The sequence below is a fragment of the Lepisma saccharinum genome, assembly GCF_977018435.1.
Source record: "Lepisma saccharinum chromosome 15 unlocalized genomic scaffold, izLepSacc3.1 SUPER_15_unloc_1, whole genome shotgun sequence".
Taxonomy (NCBI): domain Eukaryota; kingdom Metazoa; phylum Arthropoda; class Insecta; order Zygentoma; family Lepismatidae; genus Lepisma; species Lepisma saccharinum.
This window is the reverse complement of record NW_028142892.1, coordinates 569,493-583,110: the sequence shown is the minus strand read 5'-3', so window position 1 is coordinate 583,110 and position 13,618 is coordinate 569,493. Positions and strand designations below refer to the sequence as shown.

General features: G+C 37.2%; 1 protein-coding gene across 2 annotated transcripts in view; it reads right to left on the bottom strand.

The window, feature by feature from the left end:
• Positions 1–1,474: 1,474 nt before the first annotated feature.
• The window catches only part of LOC145982223 (zinc phosphodiesterase ELAC protein 1-like), a 53,211-nt gene continuing 41,067 nt past the window's right edge, over positions 1,475–13,618 (bottom strand). For both annotated transcript variants that reach the window (XM_083115792.1, XM_083115793.1), the window contains one exon: positions 1,475–1,701. In XM_083115792.1, coding sequence (XP_082971918.1) covers positions 1,594–1,701 — 108 coding nt within the window. In that variant the 3' untranslated portion in view covers positions 1,475–1,593. The remainder of the gene's footprint in view (positions 1,702–13,618) is intronic.

Below are 13,618 nucleotides of genomic sequence, written 5' to 3'. Positions count from 1 at the left end.
TGCAGTGTCATCCTGTAATTTTAGTTAGCTTCAGCTGTTTCTTGTAGCTGAAAGGCTGTAGAATGTTTGACTCTTCAGGTATTCAGTACATAATACTTTGGGTACATACATTTCACCTATAGCAGCTTAAAGATGAGTATACCGTGTACACTGTTAGAAGTAACATGAGTTCAGCCAATACGCAGCCAGCGCTAATGCGCTGTTGCCAAACTAACTCCTAGCGGAACAGAAAGACAGAGAATTCCCTGTGTCAAATATTAAACTAATTTTTTTTGCATGCACTTCTTCCGACGAAAATAATATTTCTGCCTTGTGAATGCATTATTTTACTTTCCGTGTCTCTACTACTGGTGCTAGGTTTCAAGTGTGACATTATTAAATAACACTCTGGAACACACACTATTGCACAAAGAGCTGTATTGAATCCTCTCACAACTGTTTGTGGCGTATGAGTAAACAATAAGCAAATTATTTTACACCATCCTTCCTACGAAAATGATGGAACTCAAACTGAATCGGACTCGGAATGTTCGAGAATGCCCACGACAATGGAGGGTGAATGTGTATATTGAGATGAACTTAACACCTATTGCTTTCGCAAGACACAACTCAGCTGACACAATGGCAATGAGAAAAACGGACGGAAGGACAATGAAAGAGTCATAGTGTGTGTTTTGAGATGTGTTGTTTCCCAGTGTTTCTTGAAGAAATTATAACTCCAGCTGTAGAACGACGGGAATTTATGGGACTTGGAGAGTAAAGTTCAAAATGTGTTGCCCCATCTTATTATGAACCCTAAAGTGGCGAATTTCATGGAAACTTCTTGCTTGCATGGAAGAAAAATACAGAACACGACATTCAACTTGCGCAACATGTTGCACTCCCGCCATTGGCTGATCACCATCGCCCTGTCCGATATCACTTCTAAAACTGTATGCCATATAACAAGTGTTTCAAGAGGGAAATACATAAAAGATAAACATTCTACTAGGGAATATCAGTTACGTGTGACTACAAAAATACTGTGTGAGAATTCAACATTGTCAGTTTAAAACAGGGTGTGCTTGTTTACATAATATATGACTATATGTAATTCTATTGTTTGAAAGTGTTATTACTAGAGGCATGCATATTTCGCTTTTGACGAAAACACGAAATTTGGAATAACACATTGTAATGTTAATTTTTCAATGTTCTGAAAGGTGTGAGGTGCATTTTCGCACTCTGTTTTGTCATGAAATAATGCGAAATGAGCCACAAAATGCGAAATTTAGAGCTTATTTACAGACGCGACACTTTCTGAAGTCAGAATTATCCTGAGTGTTATGCAATTCACGGAAAATTTGTTAATTCTGCTGTAACAACATAAATACGCTATTAGATGTGATATATTTATTTTGTGTAGTAACTGCGGTTCTTAAATCATTTGAGATTATATTCACATTTTTAAAACCAAAATATATTTATAGAGACAACACAAGCATATTATGTACAAGGAACATTATAATGGTGAACCAGCACAAATTCATTTATCAAAAAGTGTACAATATGCATTCCCTTTGTGGTCCTTTACAGCACCAGTAGCAATGTCCATCACCTCGCAACTGGGAACTCCATTAGGTCCTCAGCAATCACTACTTTGCATGAAGAATCACCCATACATTTGACCGCCTCCGAGTATAAAGTTGTTACACAACATCCCTTTTGAAAAGAAAAAAAGAGAGAAAAATATAAGTTACAATGCTAAAGGTTGAATCACACAAAACTGGATTTCCTACTGGAATGGTCTTGTTAGCACTGGACTTGTTACCAGGCTGGTTTTGGCAAACTAGATCATGCTCTAATTGCAGCTTGCTTTTCTGCCTGTAGCAGGCAGAAAGGTTTTAAACATAATTATTAATTTTCAGATTTTCAAAATTTCTCAAAAAACAGTTATTTTTAATTTTACCAAACAACTTTTTCTTGGTATTGGATAGTCCTACAAATACAATATTAGTCTTGTTTTGAAGCTCTTTGAATCTGTTTTTAAAATCCATTATCATTGTTAATTCACATTGCAAAACCGATTTTATACAGATTTTTATTCAGAAGGGTAAGGCTGTACGTGTTAAGTGGCAACACTGCGATCATTCTCTCATAGCACCCGCCAGCATTTTCCGCCGTTCAACGGACATCTCTGTGTGTCCTGTTGCTAAATTTTGATGTAACTCGTTTTTATGTAAGTCTACTGGTTACTTTTTAATTGGAGTATCTACAATTTTTAATCTGATGTTCTCACCTTTTTCACTAACTCACTTCTGCATACAGGGTTTCTACCAAAATAACAAATCCAAAATTCTTGACTTTTTCATGACATATTCTTTTGTTTTTCATAACCTTTATTTATTCGATCCCTACTTAGAAAAAGGTGGAAATTAGCAAATTAAGAAAATACATATTTATTTAATGAAAATTCTCTACCAATTGGCCAGTGAAGACGAAAACTGAAGCTGTATTTAACAAGAGAATTATACTTGCTTGATCTATTAATGCATCCTGGATAGGCTTACCATACGTCCGGGATTAGCCCGGACAGTCCTGGTTTCTTAGTGCTGTCCGGGATTGCAAAATGTCCATAGTTTTGAGAATCTGAACATGAAAATAGCTACCGGTATTGAATATTCACGACCAGAATTTATGATCGGCAAGGATCGATCGATTATAAGGATCAATTATACCTTTTCTTTCTTCGAGATATCGACTTCCGAGCGGTTCCGTTTCCGTACTTCCGTGAATGTCTTGGTGGTCTTGCAAGCGTGTGAAGTAACTCGTCTACAAGTTTTTGATAATTATTACAAGGGCTCTGAATTTGGCAATGGGCAAAAGAAAGTGTGAATTTAACGTTAACCTGCAGCAGGAATACAAAAATTAATTGATTGATTTATTTTAGAAAAGAATGTTAATATTCTTTCTTGTACAATTTATAGTTTAATGTTCCAATAAAATGTTAAGGCTTTTAAGTAATTTCACTTTACTTTTGTAAAAAAACTCTGAAATTCAACAGTAACGAGTTGATCGCGAATATGTCCTGGGTTGGACCCAAAAAAATATGGTAAGCCTAATCCTGGACTGCATTTGCCAGAACAGCATCTGGACTAATAGTGCAGTCAAAATAGGAAAAACAAAGGAACTAATTCATAACACGGTAAAATTTGGTATGTAGCAGCATTAATAATAACATACCAAAAGTCCCCGGCGATCACCCTGTCGCTAAGGCTGACATATTGAAGAATGGCGGACAAGAAAGTTTTCACGAAACAAGAGAACTATAAGTCATAACAAGCTGAAATTTGGTATATAACATCTTAGTAACATTAATAACAACATATCAAGTCCCTGGCGATCACCCGTACGCTTCCGCCATATTGAAAAATGGTGGATATATTAAAGTTCTCAGTAAATAAAGAACTAATTGACAATCACTTGCTATTGGATATATATCTTTCTTATAACACTAGTAACATCAATTACAACATGTTAAGTTTTCTGCAGATCATTGATACGGTAGGTAACGGCACCATCTAGGAAGCACGGCGAATAATTTCAATATTTTGCATGAGAATGGAATTGACTTGTAACAGCATGGGATTTGGAAAATGTGTTTGGTACGTAAGATATGGCAACATTCTGTAATATTTGCAGTCTCATTAGGAGGGCTATTGTTTTCACATGTGTCGTTCTGTTCACAAATTAAATCAGATGGTTGCTATCGGAATGCACACCTGTAGGTAATGCACACCACAAAGACATATCTGATTGAGAGAGTTCGTCGCTTTCATCATTGTCATGTTGATCATCGACATCTTCACCATTGTCTTCTCTGGAAACACTGAAAACAAGAATGAACTTCGTACAGGAAACACCTTGGCAAGGAACATCTGAAGCCTGCTTGTATGCAACTACATTCTCCATCGCAGTTTTTGGTAGATCCTCATGAAATTAAATTCAGTATATCGTTTGGAACAGGTGGTAGCTAGGTAGTGACAGGGGCCTTGATCTTCTAGTTTCAGCTGGCTGGTGATTTTCTCGCCAGTCAAATGTCATTTCTAAGAAATAATAGAAGCAAATCCAGATTTATTATTCATCTTTCTCCAGGGTTAGTAGAGGCAAATGTCCCTGTAAAACTGCAATGGAGAATGTAGTTGCATATAAGCAGGCTTCAGATGTCCCTTGCCAAGGTATTTCCTGTACGAAGTCCATTCATGTTTTCAGTGTTTCCAGAGAAGACAATGGTGAAGACGTCGATGACCAACATGACAACGATGAAAGCGACGAACTCTCTCAATCAGATATGTCTTTGTGGTGTGCATTACCTACAGGTGTTACCTACAAGTGTGCATTACGATAGTGACAATCTGATTTAGTTTGTGAACAGAACGAGACACGTGAAAACAATAGCCTGCCTGATGAGATGGCAAATATTACAGAATGTTGTCATACCTTACGTACCAAACACATTTTCCAAATCTCATTCTGTTACAAGTCAATTCCATTCTCATGCAAAATATTGAAATTATCCACTGTGCTTCCAATATGGCACCGTTACCTACAGCGTCAATGATCTGCAGAAAACTTAACATGTTGTAATTGATGTTACTAGTGTTATAAGAAAGATATGTATCAAACAGCAAGGTACTGTCAATTAGTTCTTTATTTACTGAAAACATGAATTTATCTGCCATTTTTCAATATGGCGGACTTAGCGTATGGGTGATTACCGAGGACTTTTGGTATGTTGTTATCAATGCTATAAAGACGTTACATACCAAATTTCAGCTTGTTATAAAAAAAATAGTTTCAAGTGACTGCACTATAACAGCAAGTATAATCTTGCGTGGGAATCGTATCGTAACCTATGGGCAACTGGGACAATTGCCCCGGGGCTCCCACCAAAAGGAAGCTGTGAAAGGCCTCCACCAAATAATATTTTAACCAGCTTATAAAAAATTACATAAGAAGTTGTATTTTAAAAATCATTCTTCTGGATCCAATTGTAGCACAGCTCTCAGTCGATCTGTTTGTAGATATCTGAAGCTCAGTAGCCTATACTTTATACCATGGATTGATTTGGCTGTAGTGTGGAAATAAGGCACACTTATTCAAACAATCAATTCTCAGATACGATTAAGATAATAAATAATCCTACGAAGTACATAACTTTCTTCCGTTAATAACATCGTATTAGAACTGTGAGGTTTTTCTAGGGGAAAAAAATGTGGAGATACTAGCGCTCTCTCTCGGTGCATCAGTGACACCTAACTTTAAGCAGCGATTTTGTGAACCGTGCTAACATAAGCTAACGGACGGCGGAATGAGTTGATTGAATTGTTGTTTTACGTCCACTTTATGTACAGAAAGGCTAATCGAGACTGGACCTACAGTTTAAAGTGAGATCTGAACCACTATGTGCCTCCACCGGGTATCGAAAATGGGACGGAATGAGTTGATTGTTTTCTTTCGGCTTTCGGCCATGGTAATTGTGCAGTAGATGGACCGTGCATATGTAGTGACATATTTACTCTTAATTGTAAATAATATCATTTATAATAAATTATGTACGTAAGTACAGTCTACTGCTCAGTTCTCTGTTTCTGTCTGAACCCCCTTAGTATTTACTATATATTGTAATATACTATAGGCATTTAGATGCAGAATTTTACTGCTGCTATAGCACTGCAATTTTCGTCCTATAACTTTATTTTACTGCACTATTCTCCCTGCAAACCTATCTGCGATATGTTCGATTGTGAATGACTACTGATTCTAAAATGAGGTCTACCATTTCAACTGCTGAAAATTGGTGGTTAACACATTGAGCTAATAAAGCTCCTAGCAAACAATTATAAAAAATGGGGGCCCCCCCACAAAACATTTTGTCCAGGGCCTCCACAAACCTTCATACGGCCCTGTATATATATATATCAGGCGTAGGGATGTGACGACCTCATCCCCACGTGACTTGTTCACTGCAGTTAGTCAACCAACAGAGTGAAATGGTCAACATTTTGCTCTGTTGTGATTTACAGAGCTGTCCTGTCATGGCTCTATGAGCGTCCCACAATCAGCAGAAGTGGGGCATGGTTGATGAACTACAATGTGATCCTCCCAGCTAGATCCGAAGGATCCGCTGACCAACGACAGGTGCGGTTCTCCATTCATATTGGGGGTTAGGCGTAGAGCTGACAACTCTGCACTGTAAAAAGACATGTCAAGAAACAGCAATATGAGGCCATGGATGTTCCCAAGGTAAAATATTCCGGAGGTAAAATAGTCTCCCGTTCGGATCTCTGGGTGGGGACTACTTTGGGAGGTCCCTGAACTAAGGATAAGATCTACATTACAAATAAGGATATTAAATTAGGCACCTGGAATGTTCGGAGCCTTTACCGGCCTGGGGCATTTCAGTGTACAGTTAATGAGATAGTTAAGTATAAATTAGATGTAGTAGCTGTCCAGGAAGTTAGGTGGCCAGGAGAAGGGAATTGTAAAACTAAAAATTATACTTTTTTCTATGGTGGTACTGAAAATCATAATTTTGGAACAGGCTTTTTCATAAATAATAGAATTATCTCGGCTCTTAAAACAGTAGAATTTATTAATGATAGGATATCATATGCAGTTTTACAGGGTAGGTGGTGTAAAATTATTTTAATAAACATACATGCACCAACGGAAGATAAAGATGATAATACTAAAGATGATTTTTATGCAGAGTTAGAACAGGTCTTTGATAAATTTTCTCAGTATGATATGAAAATTCTGTTAGGTGACTGTAATGCACAGATTGGCAAAGAAGAGACATTTAAACCCACGATTGGTAAAGAAAGTCTTCATGAATTAAGTAATGATAATGGTATAAGATTGATTACTTTTGCAACCTCAAAGAATTTAATTGTGAAAAGTACCACTTTTAAACATAAAGATATCCATAAATATACCTGGTCTTCTCCAGATGGTAAAACTCATAATCAGATAGATCATATTCTCATTGATAAGAGAAGGCATACTAGTATAATTGACGTTCGTACACATAGAGGTGCTGACTGTGCCAGTGACCATTATTTAGTAATTGCTAAATTAAGAGAAAGACTCGCAGTGATAAATCATAAGCAACAAAATCTAAAAGTTATAAATTTAATACAGGAAAATTTGCTGATGAAAGAATTAAGAGAGATTACCAAATTAAACTGTCAAATAGATTTGATGTTTTGCAGGATTTAAATGACGATGAAAATATAAATGAAACAGACTTAAATAAGAATTGGGAGCACATACGTAATGCAATAGAATCAGCAGCTAAAGAAAGTATAGGATACCATAAACCAAGAAAAAGTAAGCCATGGTTTGATAATGAATGTCATAATCTAATAGAAATAAGAAATCAGGCTAGACTTAGGTGGTTAAATAACTCTGATGATACAAATCTAAGCAATTATAATAGAATAAAGCGAGAAGTTAACTGCACGTTTAGTAGTAAAAAAAGAGATTACTTGAAAAGCAAAATTAACGAAATTGAAATAAACAGCAAAAACAAAAATATCAGATATTTATATAAAGTTGTAAATGAATTTAGAAAGGGGTGGCAACCTAAAGTAAACTTGATAAAAGATAAAGACGGTGATTTTCTAGCTGACCCAAACGATATTCTAAATAGATGGAAGAACTACTTTAATGACCTTTTAAATGTCCATGTAGGAGATAAATCAGAAGTGAATGAAGTACACACAGCAGAACCTTTAGTTCCAGAACCTAACTTGACTGAAGTTAAAGATGCTATTAAAAGGCTAAAGAATAACAAAGCACCTGGCATTGATTTAATACCAGCGGAGTTAATTAAATATGGTGGAAATTCATTAATATGTAAAATTCATAAATTAATTTGTTTAATATTGAATAAAGAAGAAATCCCTCAACAGTGGAAAGAATCCATAATTGTTCCTGTGTTTAAAAAAGGTGATAAAATGAACTGCAATAATTACTGTGGAATTTCTTTACTCTCAACGACATATAAAATATTATCTAACATTCTTTTAACAAGACTAACCCCATATGCTAATGAAATTATAGGTGATTATCAATGTGGATTTAAACGTAACAGATCAACTACAGATCAAATTTTTCACATCAGACAGACACTTGAAAAAAAGTGTGAATATAATCAAAATGTCCATCAGCTATTCATTGATTTCAAAAAAGCATATGATTCGGTCAAAAGAGATAAATTATATAATATATTAGTAGAGTTTGGAATACCTAAGAAGCTTGTTAGTATGATAAAAATATGCACCAGTGAAACAGAAAGTAAAATTCGTGTGGTATTAATATGTCTGACAAATTTACAATTCATGATGGGTTAAAACAAGGAGATGCATTATCTCCATTGCTCTTTAATTTTGCCTTAGAATATGCTGTTAGGAAGGTAAAAGAAACTAAAGAAGGACTAAAATTAAATGGTGTGACTCAGTTGTTAGCATATGCAGATGATGTAGACTTACTGGGGGATGATGTGAATACAATTAAGAATAATGCTAAAATATTTTTCAAAACTGCTAAAGAGATAGGTTTGGAAGTTAACAAAGAGAAAACTAAATATATGCTTACAGGCCGAAACCAAGTGTTAGGTAATAATCAAAATCTAATTATTGATAACAACTCGTTTGAACCAGTTTCCAAATTCAAATACTTAGGAGTAATATTAACAAATGAACATTATATTAAAGAGGAACTAAAAAGTAGGCTTAATTCAAGAAATGCATGTTACTTCTCTCTTCATAAACTTTTGTCTTTTCGTTTAATATCTAAGAAACTAAAAGTTAAAATATACAAAACAGTAATTTTGCCTGTAGTATTATATGGATGTGAAACTTGGTCCCTTACATTGAAAGAGGAACATAAATTGAGAGTATTTGAAAATAAGATCCTTAGGAAAATCTTTGGACCTAAAAGGGATGAGGAGACAGGTGAGTGGAGAAGGTTACATAACACAGGGCCGCAAATTAAATTCAATTTAATGTTGTTTTTTGTTTAATAGGTGAACTTTATTATTTGTGCCATGCTGATCACGAATATGAAATTCGTTTTTCTCTATCATGCAAGGTTTTCTTACAAATCAAATTTCAAAATTTGGGCTTTGTCCAATATTGCATACTGTTTTATTATAATTTTTCTCTTCTTCAATCAGAATAAGTAGCTTATCACACTAAACGCATCAACATGTTTATTTTAAAATGAATATAGACAGACACAAAGGACCCATATAATATAGAAAACGACATATAGCAGTCTATAATATACACACAAGAAAATCGTTACACAATACATATTTTTCAGTTCTGTTTAGCACACTTTCTTCTGTAAGCTTTCCTAACTTTCTTGTGATTTTCTCCTGGCGTTTCTCTGTACAATGTCCAACAGTAGTCAGCCATCATGCTAACACTACAACGTCCTTGATACCTTTTCTCCATATCCCTCATGTCCTGATGGAACCGTTCGCCTTGTTCCTCACTTAATTCATCAAGATTTTGTGGAAAGTTATCAAGGTGTGAATGCCAAAAATGTAATTTGAGATTCATGTTACAACCCAGCTCTTGAAATTTAAGTAACATATTCAACAACTTCTCTGTAATCAGGACTTTTATGGTTTCCCATGAAGTTCAACACTACACTTTTAAATGCTATCCCAGCATCTCTTTCGGCTACAGTCATTGTTTCCTTGAAGTCTTTATCATTCAATAATTTCCTAATGTCTGGTCCAACAAAAACACCTTCTTTCACTTTGCTGTATGACAGGGATGGAAATTTGTTACATATGAACTTGAAACATTGTCCTTCCTTGTTAAGTGCCTTCACAAATTGTATAATCAGCCCTAATTTGATATGAAGAGGAGGAAGTACAACTTTCTCAGGACTGACTAAATGTTGTTGTACGATGTTCTTTGAACCATGGTTCAACGTTTTCCATATTGGCCATTCTTTTCATTCCCAGTGGTAATTTCGTGCCCTACTATCCCACTCACAGATGTAACATGGCATTTTCGTATATGCACATTGTAGTCCAAGTAAAATGCTCAAAACTTTAAGATCACCACACACCAACCAACCATGGTCCTCATATTTAATTTTATTAAGAACAAGTTGCATATTGCTGTAGGTTTCTTTTAGTGACACAGAATAAGCAATAGGAACTGAGGGGAACTTATTTCCATTATGTAACAGAACAAATTTTAAACTTGTTTTATTCGAGTGAATGAATAGCCTCCAATCAGTTGAAAGACAAGGAAAATTTAACTTAGTCAGCAAACCGGACACATCACAACAAAACACGAGAGAATCTTGTTTCAAGAAATAAGGCACAAACTCTTTTTCTCGGTGTCTGTACAAGGAAAATGTTGTTCCACAAGCCAGCAAGTTCTTTTCGTTAAGTCTGGAACCAAGAAGCTCAGCTGATTCTTTAGATAAATTTAGGTCTCTAACTAAATCATTGAGTTTGCTTTGAGTGAACGGTATGAATCACGAGATCTGTGAGGGTGGTCATAAATGTCATCTTCCATTTCACTTCCTTCCACTGAATCACTTACTGAACCAGGATCACTTACACACTCAAGACTTGATGGAGGTGTCGGTACAGGCAAGTCTGGACCGTGCGACACAGGTCTCATTGCAGAGGGAATATTGGGATACACTATCCTCTTCTTGTTTCTAATATTTCGACCTACAATTTCACAGGAACAGAAGTAACAATCATTGCTGTGATCCTGAGGCTCCCTCCACACCATGGGTATTGCAAATGGCATAGATGGCCGCTTTCCCGTGCTCCAGTTTCGTAAAGATTCCACACATGATCTACATACCTTTGTGGGGCCAACGATTTATCTTGATCTCCTAGTTTCATTTTAAAGTATGTGTAATATGCTCTTCTTACAAAATCTGTAATTTCCTGTCTCTGTACCCGGGGAACAAATTCACTGCAGATGTAGCAAAACACATCTGGGCTATTCAGACAACCACGAGATGCCATGGCCACACCACAGTAATGTACCACACTGAACAACCAAATGTTAATGTAGGAGATCAAACGTATCTTACATACCATGGAAGCAAATTAGGACTTTTGACAGTTACATATAAAATTAATTTCAAATGATATATCAATGTTTTACATAGTATTATTTTCAGCATTTAGGCAAGAAACATATTAATTAATTTAAATAAATCAAAACTTCTCTGTACTTAAAGCTTATTCGTCTTCATTACTTGTTGAATAATTTTGAAACGTACCAGTGACATCTAGCAACAATCACTTCAAGTGCCTTGAAACGTGCATACCACAACCCACATATATATAAATCATGAATTGTAAAAAATTCTTGCGTGATGTGAGAAAACTAATGCCAGTTTCAGCATCAGCAAGTTCAAATACATGCAAAACACCCAAAATTATAAAAACAACAGAACCCATGTGGCCCTGTGTAATTTAGAACTACATAATTTGTATTCATGTCCAGATATTATTAGAATGATTAAATCAAGAAGACTTAGGTGGGCAGGCCATGTGGCACGAATGGGAGAGGAAAGAAGAGTTTACAGGATTCTTGTTGGGAAACCTGATGGTAAGAGACCTGTAGGAAGGCCGAGACGAAGATGGAGGGACAACGTTGAGATGGACCTAAAGGAAATCGGTAGGGATGGAAAAGAGTATATAGAACTTGCTCAAGATAGGGACAGATGGAAGGCCTGTGTTGCTGCAGCCATGAACCTTCGGGTTTAAGAAGGCTAGAGAGTTAGTTTAATATATATATATATATATATATATATTGTGATGCACGGCTGCGGCTGTAGCTCGGTAGACGCGCCGGTAGAGCATGGATACTAAGCAAAAAGTCGCTGGAGTTGAAATAAATTTTGATATGCTCGTCTACCTCACCAAGTCGCCAGCCAATGCCCACGAGCTCTGCATTAGAAGAGGGTGATGCATTGGAGAAAAGCAAATAGTCGACTTTATACATATATTATATAGACACATGAAAATACTGTACAGACCCTATTACACAAGATATATATACAAACATAAAGCAACCATCTACGTTGGCCAACGTACCCCAACACATTCCCCCCTGGGCCCAAAATAGTGTTGCGCGCTATCACTCACAAATCACTGTTGTGGGGATGGTGGCCACAATCCTACCTTGGTCCGGCCAATGTATCTACGTCGTCCTCCGTCCAGCGCTGGTCCGTGTGCAGGGTCACGGTGGGGTCCTCGGGTCGAGTCCCGACAGCATGGGGAAGGAAGCTCGGGCAACGACACTACGACTGCGGTCAGTGCGCGAGGTTACATTTCCGTACGGTATCACAGTCCACGGGCACTCGAACACATACGTGACCGACAGTTCAAACGTACTTCTTTATATCACCCAAGTGATATCACCCGGAACTACTTGAGTATAACTTAACGGTAGTACATTAAGTGTCTAGAAACTCCCTTCTCTATCTCACCGCGATTCTAAGTCAACTGTCTCCTCTCTCTCAAAAATTGTCCTCCTCCGGTCCCCCTCGATTCCAGGGTTGCCACATATTTTGGCATCATCCACTCCTTTGGAATGACCACCGAATCTAAATGGGGACCAATAGACACACTTGGACCCATGGTACTGCTGGAAGCGGCCCTGGGGCTGTTGCTCGTCGGGGCCCCAAAGATGTCCTTACCGTCCGGTGCTGCCATCTAGGGACTCCTCCACGCAAACACGCACACACCGATGAACAAAATCTTCATCCCCACTATTCCATTTGCATGTCTTGTGCAATTATTAATTAAATATCACCCCCAAATGCACTGTCTCATTGAACATAAATGTTCCCCCTTTATCAATAAAATAATACACACATCTTAATACAATATCAAAGTCCCCCCTTTAATAACAAATACATGGTTCTCATTTGCAAGCTGAACTACCCCTAAACACCATATTAATATTCTTACACTGAACTCATGCCGATTGTGATTGAAGGAACGTTTTCAACACGGAATATGAAGTATAATTTAGATAAGTAGATGGTGAATTTCTAAGGGGGTTTGCAATCGCTGCTGCGGGCAAGCGAAACGTGGTTGGCAACACTGGCATGGCACCTTTCGGCAAAAAAACAGACCCCTCCTTGGACACAAGTGCGGAAAGCAATGAATCAAAGCTTCCCTATACATTTCTGGACAGGAGAAGCGGCAAAACGATGCCCACCGGCGCTTAGGTTCAAGGAGAGATCAGGCGTCGGTCCTACGTTGCGACATGTCGTCAGTAACGAAGGACTTAGCCTCCTTTTTTAATACAAAAAAACAGAATTTGGTTGAAGACCGGGAGAGGCTAGCGCATGATTGGGGGTGGAATAACGGTGCATGCCGATATTTAGGAAGAATTCCCCCCGTACCCGTGAAATTGGAGAAAGTGGATTTCGCAATAAAAAGCATTCCTGTAGCCGAACAAGGGTGCCGAAGAACGCGTTCCTCAACCGGCAGAGGGAGCGAGCAACGAGGCAGGCCAATGTAAAAACATATCTATACACATACACGAAAAATTTATATTTACATATA